Source organism: Callospermophilus lateralis, chromosome 18, assembly GCF_048772815.1.
Source record: "Callospermophilus lateralis isolate mCalLat2 chromosome 18, mCalLat2.hap1, whole genome shotgun sequence".
NCBI classification, from domain to species: Eukaryota; Metazoa; Chordata; class Mammalia; order Rodentia; family Sciuridae; genus Callospermophilus; species Callospermophilus lateralis.
Window position 1 is genome coordinate 37565740 of NC_135322.1, and position 10463 is coordinate 37576202.

The 10463-nt window shown below is 34.2% G+C and overlaps 1 protein-coding gene across 2 annotated transcripts in view; it reads left to right on the forward strand.

The window, feature by feature from the left end:
• Positions 1-10435, forward strand: part of Rbl2 (RB transcriptional corepressor like 2) — a 52930-nt gene extending 42495 nt beyond the window's left edge. For both annotated transcript variants that reach the window (XM_076837411.2, XM_076837412.2), the window contains 5 exons: positions 1050-1121; positions 1629-1734; positions 2209-2414; positions 2852-3016; positions 9110-10435. In XM_076837411.2, the coding sequence (XP_076693526.2) occupies positions 1050-1121; positions 1629-1734; positions 2209-2414; positions 2852-3016; positions 9110-9280 (720 nt within the window). In that variant the 3' untranslated portion in view covers positions 9281-10435. The remainder of the gene's footprint in view (positions 1-1049; positions 1122-1628; positions 1735-2208; positions 2415-2851; positions 3017-9109) is intronic.
• The last annotated feature ends 28 nt before the right edge of the window (positions 10436-10463 follow it).

Here is a 10463-nt window from a genome sequence, read left to right on the forward strand (position 1 = left end):
TACATATTACAAATCAAACAGCTACTTGGCATTGATATGACTTCTAAAAAAAGTAATATATTTATAGTTTGCTATATTAACCTTATTTTCATTTCTCTTATTGGGTCTCATGGATTCTGGAATCATTTATTTTATCCAATACAGCTTTGCTCCTATGTACCTCCTTTCTTTGTAACAGCTCCAACAATACATCATATACATATTTTATATAATTGTTTTTAATCAACAGAAAAATATGCCTTTTTAGTGTCTTTGTGAAAAAGGTCAAGAACACTGGCATATATTTGGATTACTGTCCAGACGCACTTATTTTTAGCTTCACGAACTTTCTGTAGTATTAAGCTGGTAAGGAGTAGCTGCTAACAAGCACATTCTGGTTTTGAGGACATATTTCATTTATGGGAGATAACTTTAAGTATGTTATCTCATTATCTCTTGACATGTATACTGTTTTATCGGGGTTTCCCTATAAATGAAAAAAAGAAATTGCTTTTCTTACTAATGTTCTCTATTTGGCTTTCTGCATTTTTACTATGATATATTGAGGCATGGATCTCTGTGTATCCTTGGAGTTTCTTGAGCTTCATAGATATGTACATTAATGTTTTAAAATCAATTGGGAAGATTTCACTGTACTTCTGTGAACACTTGCTTCTCTATTCTTTTTCCTTGGTACTTCCATTACACACAGTCTCAGAGAAATGTACACACCATACTATCTGTTCTTTAGATCATACGATCTCTTTATTCAATTTTGCTAATTCTTTTCTGGTTCAAATTTACTATTTTTCTCCTATAGTTAGTTTTTAATTTTAGTTATTGTACTTTTCTACACCAGATCTTGGTTCACATGCTAGAATCCTCTTATTGAATTTTAGATTTTCTTGAATAGATGTTTTTTCATTTGCTATATACCCTTAGGACCATTTCCAGAGACTTTAAATCACTGTTTTTAAATAATTTTTACTACTTGCTATAGAAAGCAGATTCACTGAGTTCCTCACACTGTCATGCTGAAAGTTGATCTGAGTACTCTCATTCTTTGCCAGGTCACAAAAGAAGACAAGTCCTTCCAGAATATCATGCGTTGTTACAGGACTCAGCCACAGGCCAGAAGCCAGGTAACTATAGGCTGAAAATTAAGCTTAAAGTAGTTAATCTTTGTATTTGTCACAAACAAAGAATTTCACATGTTGGTAAAGTCCTCTTTTCTTTCAAGGTCAACATTATGGAATATTTCTTTATTCACAGAACCACTAGATAGAAATTATCTGAATAAACACTATTGTACATTTAACCAAGATAGTGTTAAAAGAAAAATGGGTTTAAAATTTTAATACCATTTCTCAAAGGCAAGAATGCTGGATCGTTGTAGATGAATTGAATTTTCTGGTTGGGGGTTATTATGCTCTGTGGTATTCTAGGAAGTACATGGAATCTGAAGCTAGACAGGTTCTGATTAAATCCTGGATTTGTTATTTAATAGCTGTGTGCCTGACCATGGCTGCATTTCTTAATATCCCCTGAGAAAGATGACTCCTACTCACTGTTAAGTAACATGTCAAGGTTCTATTATTTAGGATGCATTTAATAAATACTAGTTTCTGTGATATTCTGTCTCTTTAAAGGTATATAGAAGTGTTTTGATAAAAGGGAAAAGAAAAAGAAGAAATTCTGGCAGCAGTGAAAGTAGAAGCCATCAGAATTCTCCTACAGAACTAAACAAAGATAGAAGTAAGTAGATCTTTATGACCTCAAACAAAAGTAGGCTCTTATTTTTTTTAGGCCTAGGAGACTAAGAATTACTATAGAAAGTGCTTTCTTGACAAAGAATCTGCTAGAAAAATAAATTCTAAATTTAGTGACAGTTCTTCATTTCATTATTCTGAGACAAAGTGCATACCATTTTTCTCCAGGGGAATTAGAAAAGGCTTCAGACAGGAATCTGCTGGCATCTTATTTGGAGCTATGCTATGGAAATGCCATCCCTAGTTATTGATTTGCACCACTTCGTGCAGGATTCAGATCCTAGGAAACTAATGACCAGTATACCTATGCTCCAGTTATGGCATGGGAGTAAAGTTATTTTCTGAGATTTGCTTCTTAGTGGGAAGGAAGTTTGTTTTTCATACCAAGTAGCGTAGGTAGCTGTTCAGCTTTTTTAAAACCATCAGTACTAGCAAACTTTGTGTTTAACACTCTTTGTAGCCAGTAGAGACTCCAGTCCTGTCATGAGGTCAAGCAGCACCTTGCCAGTTCCACAGCCTAGCAGTGCCCCTCCTACACCAACTCGTCTCACAGGTGCCAACAGTGACATGGAAGAGGAGGAGAGAGGAGACCTCATTCAGTTCTACAACAGCATCTACATAAAACAAATTAAGACATTTGCCATGAAGTACTCACAGGCAAACATAGTAAGTTTCACAACAGTATTTGTTTTGTTTTTTCACTCCAGAGGAATGAATAATCATTTATATTTGACCTGTTTGTGTACAAACTAGATTTATAAGCAACTGTCAAGTAAAACTATGGAAGTCTTCAAGAGAAGACATTTGCCTATCCAACATCATTAATAATAAAAGATTTGTATACAAGATAGTTACATGGATTCAAATTATCCAATATTTAATGGTGGTAGTGATCTTACCACTTACTTACGAGAAAATGAGGCATAAAGAAGTTTCCAGCTTATAAGGTTGTTGCAAGGATGAGATGACAATAATTTGATTTAAAAATGCTTAAAGTGGAGATGGGCATAAACTAAGCATGTAAGTTTGCTGCTCATCTGACTTTCTAATCAGGTATTTTAAGTAAATGAGTTTCTTACAATTACTGATTTTGTTTTTAACAGATGGATGCACCTCCACTCTCTCCCTATCCATTTGTCAGAACAGGCTCCCCTCGCCGAATTCAGTTATCTCAAAATCATCCTGTCTACATTTCCCCACATAAAAATGAATCAATGCTTTCACCCCGAGAAAAGATTTTTTACTACTTCAGCAACAGTCCGTCAAAGGTGAGATTGACATAAATGTCCTTTACAAACTCTAAAATGCTTTTAGGATGCTCCAAATAGGGTTTGGGCTTATCCTAGGCACTCACTAAAGTGATGAGTACTGCCAGGGAACAGTGGCCAGTAAGTCTATGCAGTAAAAACCAGAGTGTTTGATTTTTTTTTTGATTTTTTAGTTGTATATGGACTCAGGGCCTTTATTTGGTGCTAAGATTAAACCTAGTGCCTTACACTTGTAGCTCAGTGGTAGAGCACTTGCCTTGCAACTCCAGCCCATGGTTGGAAACAGGTAAAGGACTCAGATTTATAGTTATCTACCCCCCCATCACCACTTCTATTTGGTTATTGCTGTAAATCTGGAGATTGTAAAGTCTAGAGGCTTGGAATCTTAAAAGTATCCCATTCCTTAAAAAAAAAAAAATGTATAACTTATTGAAAATTAATTTAGTATAAATGAAGATATCAGTGCTTCTGAATAAGACTCCTGTATTAAAAAGGTAAAGTTTCCAATTATATTCCAAGCTGGATTGTTAATGGAACTCAGAACTGGTAATTATAACCTCTTAAAAAATGGAGTGAGGGGGAAATGACTAACATTTGTATAAAATCGACTCTAATCTGTTTGGAGTTTATTTGGTTAAAAGAAAAAAAGGAATCACTAGAATGTGGTACACATTGCTGCTTTTCTGACGACTGATACTTAGACAAAGATGATGAACTAGAATAATTCGCAAGACCAAACCATTTGATTCCATTTATGTGCAAGTATATTGGCAGAAATAGATTACTGTTTACTAGAAAGGAAAAGTTTCCAATTATCAACCTAGATAGAAGCTACTTCCCCAAAGAATCCACAAATCTAGGAAACATACCAAAACCCATGAAGTTGTTAACACTTTTATGTGGATGAACTATAACTTAAACATCCTTATTGAGATAAAGAATGGAAAAAGCTACACCATGTTACCCCTAATTAAAGGAAAGGTAGAGCAATTAAGTAGATTTCAGGATGTATCAGTGATATTTTCTTAGATTATACAATCCTCAATAGAAAAGAAAAATTTCACAGTCTGGTGGCTGAGGGGACTGCAAGTTCAAAGCCAGTGTGGGCAATTTAGCAAGACACTGAAATAAAAGGACAGGGATGTAGCTAAGTAGTGGAGTACCTGTGTTCAATTCCCAGTACCATGAGAAAGACAAATATTCAACATAATTGATAATATCATAAGGCTAATGAGCTGACATCTACAGAACATTCCCATAGCATCAACTATACGTGAAACATTTAAGAACAACCACATTCTGGACAAATCTCAAACTTTTTTTTTGGTAGTTCTGGGGATTGATCCTCAGGCCTAACAAATTTTAGTTCCAAAAGCAAGTAAAACAAGTTTTACTGAGTATTGAACCCAGAGGCACATCTCCAGCTCCTTTTATGTTTGAAATAGGGCTTTGCTGCGATCTGAGGCCTACTCTGTGTGGGATCCTTCTGCCTCTGCGATTATACACGTGCATCACTGTGCCTGGCTCTCAATACATTTTAATGTATTTTTTCAATTTTTCTGGTTATGATGGCATCAAATCTGATATCACAGAGAAATGATATCTGGAAAATCCAGTTTTGAAAACTAAATCAGATTTCTATGGGTCAAAGCAACTAGGAAATAGACTACATTGAAAATGAGAACCCATACTAAGCACCATGTTAGCTGTGTCTCACAAATTAAAGAGAAATTTATAGCACTAAAAATATCTATTAGAAAAGAAGGGGTTAAAATTAGTGATCTAAGTTTAAACTAGAAATCAGGAATCATTGAAATAGAAAACAGATCCCATCCAGAGAAATCAAGGCACTTTTGTTTTTTGAAGAAAAGAATTTCAAAAACTGATCTCTGTGTAGATTCATCAGGAAAAAGAATGACGCATTACCAGTATACATTAAGGTATAATGAGGATTAACAATTTTTTTTTTGACAATGCAGATGAAATGGACCTAAACTAACAGAACTCACTCAAGAAGTAGCAGCCTCAAAACTGTAGGCCCAGACAGCTTTTACTGGTCTATTCTACCAAACATGTAAGAAATAATGCCAGTTCTATACAAATGAAGGAAAACAAATGACAAAATTCAACATTCATTCAAGGGCAAACTGGGGGAACATCCTGAGAGAGGGTGATAATGAACACAAGCCAAAATATCTAGACATCAACATCCTTAGTGGTGAAAGACTGAATACCTTTCCCCAAGATCAGGAATCAGGCAAGGACATCCACACTCACTTCTACTCAGCATTGTAACTGGGGTCAAACCATGTGTAATCAGGCAACATAAAGTAGGCACACAGACTGAATTATGTACAGAAAAACCACCAAGAATTGAAGCAGTTTCTGAAATTAAAAGATTTAGGAGGTTATAAAACTCCATATGGAAAAATAAAAGATATTTCTATATACTATTAATGAAGTATCAGAAGTAAAAAAAAATTAAATGCCAAAAATAACATTTAAAAATTAAGTATGAGACATAAAACTACACACCTTTGTTGAAAGAAAGCCTGACAAACTAGAGAAATGTTCATAATCTGGAAAACAGAATATCAGTTTTCGCCCAATTGATCTACAAATTAAACCCCATTTCACCCCAAATTCTAGCACAATTACTTGTATAAACTGATGCTAAAATGTATATGGAAGGGCAAGGGAGATACAATAACAATTTTGAAAAAGTTGGAGGAGTTGCACTATCTAGTTTCAAGACTCACACTAAAGCTATAGTAATTGAAACAAGTGTAGTGCTTCTCAAAGTATAGACAGATCACTGGAACATGCGGTCAGTTGATTTTCAACAAAGGTGATAAAAACCTGGATATCTATATACTATGATAGAGTAAACTTAATCCTGTACCCTGCACCACATAAAAACTCAAACCAAAGAGGACATCTAGAAAAACAAAAAATCTTGACTGACATGTGTTGTGGAATGATTTCTCAGATACATCAAAGCACAATCCATTAACTAATTGTATTTTATCAAAATTAAGAACTTCTCAAAAGTCACTTAAGAGAATGAAAAAACAAATCATGGAAATTAGAAGGTATTTACAAATCCCAAATCTGATAAGGACACATTTACAATATATAAAGAATTCTCAAATGGAAAGATAAACCACCCAAGATAAAAAGTTGGCCAAACATTTGAATACACCCTCTCATTATATGCCTACTGGAATGACTTTATACAATGACGAGAACAAGTCCTGGCAATGAGGTGGAGCAGCTGGAACTTTTCTGTGCTGCTGGTGAAAATGCAAAATGGTATGGTCTTCTGGAATTCAGCGTGGCAGTTTTCTTCTAATGTTGAACATACCCTTACCACACAACCAGTAATCTTATTCCTAGGTACTTACTCAAGTAAAAGCTTATGTTTATACATGAACATGAATGGTTATGGTGACTTTACTCCTAACCAAAAAGTATAAAACAATGGAAATGTCCTTCAGCTGGTTAATGGGTAGACCTGCATTGCAGCAGAAAATGAACTACTTTACAATAAAGAAAGAAGTGATACACTCAACAATATGTATGAATCTCAAATGCATTAATGCCTAAGTGCAAGATATGTACCAGGCTACTTATCATGATTCCAGTTCTGTGACATTCTAGAAAACACAAAACTATAGGACAGGAAACATCAGTGGTTGCTTAGAAGTAGGTGGACCACAGGGAGATATGAAATGTTTTAGGTTTTTGTTTTGGTATTCATACAACTAGGTGTTTGTTTAAATATGCAGATATACTAAAAGGGCATTGTACTGTATGTAAACCCAAGGTGGGGAACCAGTATTTTATGTGAAAAGGAATTATGCATCCAGATTGATTATTTCAATCCTGCATCTGTAATATCACCAAAAGAAATTCTAACCCAGAATTGGGAGTTTCTTCAATAAATGATAGCAACTATTAAGCTGTTAGGTGGAGAAACAGTCATCATGATGACTTAATAGGTGATGACGGAGAACATTTCAAAGCAAGAAGTAATTTGGGTCTGCAGCCAATTTGTAGTAAACTAACATACTACCAGGAGAAAAGAATCAAGTATCACACAAGGTCAATTAAGATGAAATTATCATTAGTAATTATAAGGGCTATTTCAGTGGATTACTACAGTTAACTGAAGAATAAGTCAAAGAATTATATACTTATAGTAGTAAAATTGTTTAACAGCATTAAGCAATTCTGATGATTTAGTATATAATACATCAGAGGATTAATCTATGATAGCGACATACTACAAAATACTATAAAGCTGTTAGTTGAGATGGACCATATATACTGATATGGGAAAAAATCTAAGGTGGTGTTAAATGTACAAATATTCTGAATAGTAAATAAGTATACTATTTTAAAACCCCACTACCCCAGTACAATGTTACATTTCTAGGAATGAGTGCATTCTTAGAAAACAGAAGGATATAAAGCATGCCAATTTGTTTAGACACAAATAGATGTGCATCTAAGTGATTGTGACATGGCAATAACTATTGTAAAAAAAACAATAGTATGCATCCATGGGGCTTGGGTGAGGATAGAGTCTAGGTATAGTCTGTATATGTTTCCTTTGGAATAAGAATTTATGTTTAAAATGTTTTGAATTTAAATGAATTATGTACAAATATTGAGTATTAATTTATATACAATTAACATCACAATATACTATATTAATGTGCTCCATATATCTACATATTTTATAGTAACCTTTGCACAACCTGGCATATAATTAGCATTATATGGTTAATGTATTCAGTAAATATAAGGAATATCTAGGTAAGTGGGACACTATAGAGAAAGCAAATGCAGACCAGAGTTCTTTTAGGGAGGCCAAAGAAGATGGAATAGAAAGGGTCAAAAGAAATTTGCAGAATACAACAGTCACTAATATGGCATTATGTAAACATTGTGAATGTGTAACTGATGTGATTCTGCAATTTGTATTTGGGGTAAAAATGGAAGTGCATAACTCACTTGAATCAAATGTATGAAAGATGAGAAAAATAAAAGTAAAATTTACTTAAAAAAAGAAATTTCTTCAGATGTTAACATTTGTGAAAGTGCATATGCTGATAAAGAAAACTTGTGATTTTATTTAAAATCTTAAGTCGATAATTGCAAAGTAAAGAATGAAGTGATAACTGAATTTGTGTAGGGGATGAGAAGTGAATGGGGTGTAGATCAAATAAGACCATCCAGAGTTTCTGAAGTGGTAAGGAGCATGTGGGGATTCATCATGTTGGTTTCTCTACTTTGTTTGAAATTTCCTAAATTAAATGTACATGAATATGCTCAGTATGATTTTTGTCAAGAAACATGGATGCTGAAGCAGCACATGAAGAGAATTTTTTTTTTTTTTTTTTTTTTTTTAAACCAAGGAGCTACCAGAAAATAGTATTGAGAAAAGGCTTGTAGGACTCTGGAGAAAATGCTAAAGGCACTTAAGAGTCTCTCTAGCACTTCAGCACTGCCTTGCTCCACTGGGCTTCCTCGTGTGAGCCACAGAGCACAAAGGAATTTGAGTAACTTCTCAGTTCTTCCAAGGATAACATACCTACCTAGCACCAAACTCAGCTAATTCATTAAAATGAATTAGCCTTAGGGAATTCAGGCTTACTTCTCTAGTGAAATCCTGGTTGAGAAGTGCTGCTTTGTACTTCATGTTTGTAGAAATATGTCAAAATAAATAGTAACACTATCCTGAAAAAAAGGGGGGGGGCATGATACTACTGTAAGACCATGCTGTCTTTAAAAAAGGAAAATGTGCGCTAAGTGACTGTGACGTGGCAATAGCTATTGTTAAAAAAAAAAAAAAAATCACAAATTTGTGAACTTGTACATTGTAGAGAAATGTACGTCAAAAACATTCCAGTCTCAGCACTATGACCCAGTGAAGTTGGCAGAATATATCATTCTCTATAAAGGTATTTTTTTCTGTAAAAGTTTAAGTTTTTAGAGGGAAGCTTATTTAACACATTTGAGATTCTTTAATACTGAGCTGTGTGGCACTAAAATTTTCAAGTTTTTATGTTTTCTCCCCCACCATAGAGACTAAGAGAAATTAACAGTATGATACGGACAGGAGAAACTCCAACTAAAAAGAGAGGGATTCTTTTGGAAGATGGAAGTGAATCACCTGCAAAAAGAATCTGCCCAGAAAATCATTCTGCCTTATTACGTCGTCTCCAAGATGTAGCTAATGACCGAGGTTCCCACTGAGGTTAGTCCCTGGTATTGAAACTCTTTCACAAACTGTTTTGCAGCATCATTTAATGCATGCTAGATTATGGAGCCCGTTTCCTTAATCCAGCTAATTAGAGTCTATTAGAAATAGGAAGGGGCATTTTTATGAGAACTAGACTTACTCTTTTCAAATGTGAGAGGTCTCTTAACAGGTTCCAGCAGAGGAATTGTATTTCAAATTCATTCCTACCTGTTTGTGGTCAGCTCTAGTTCTTATGAAAAGCAAAACAAAACTTAAGTACTTTGTTCTCAAACAGAAATGTGAAATTTCTACATTTATGAAACAAAGGAGATGGCTCAGATTCCCCAGGTCACTATAGCGTAAGTGACCTGTCCCCTGTGGTGCACTTCTCCCCTTTCCCAGTAGTGTGGTGCAGTGTGAAAAGTGAACGTTCAGTTGTGCAATGTCTGAATGAACCTGTATAAGTGGCGGCACTTTAGGGCTGTAAAATGCATGATTTTGTATCCCAAATTTTGCTGTATATTTCTGATGGCACTTTCTACAATGTGAACTTTATTAAGTACAAAACTTCTAGGCTGAATAGCCAGTATTTTCTTTAACACTTTTGTACTTTTTTAAACTGTTCTATGCCCTAGTAGCCACCTTTTGGGCATGCTTTTTAAATTCTCCAGTTGTTGTTATTTAGGGATCAGCTGGCTAAGGAAACATTTTTAAATCAAGTTTAATTGAAAGAATTAATATGAAAAGTTATGACCTCTTTCTTTAGGAGGTAGTTATCCAAAAGACAAGTAAAAATGTTTGGGTATGTTCCTGGCAGTCTAAAAAATAGGTTGGAGAATTTAGGTTTTTATTAGTACATAGTACCATTTATACAAATTAGAAAATATTATTTAACAGCTATTGAACTATCTATATTATACACCTTTATTAATCACTATTGCTCCAGCAGTTTTAAAGTTAATCTTATTAGGGAAAAAAATTCAATTGTAAATTGAATCAGTATAAACAAAGTTACTAGGTAACTTCATATTGCTCTAAAAGAAATATGGAACTTACACTGTTCAATTAGAATAGTGTTCTGCAAAAATATTTATAAAAACCTCAAGATACTGCTACTGTAATTTTATACCAAAATAAGTGTATTTTTCAATAAAGCATTTATAAAGTCATCTTTGTTTAGTTATATTGAGAAAGGGT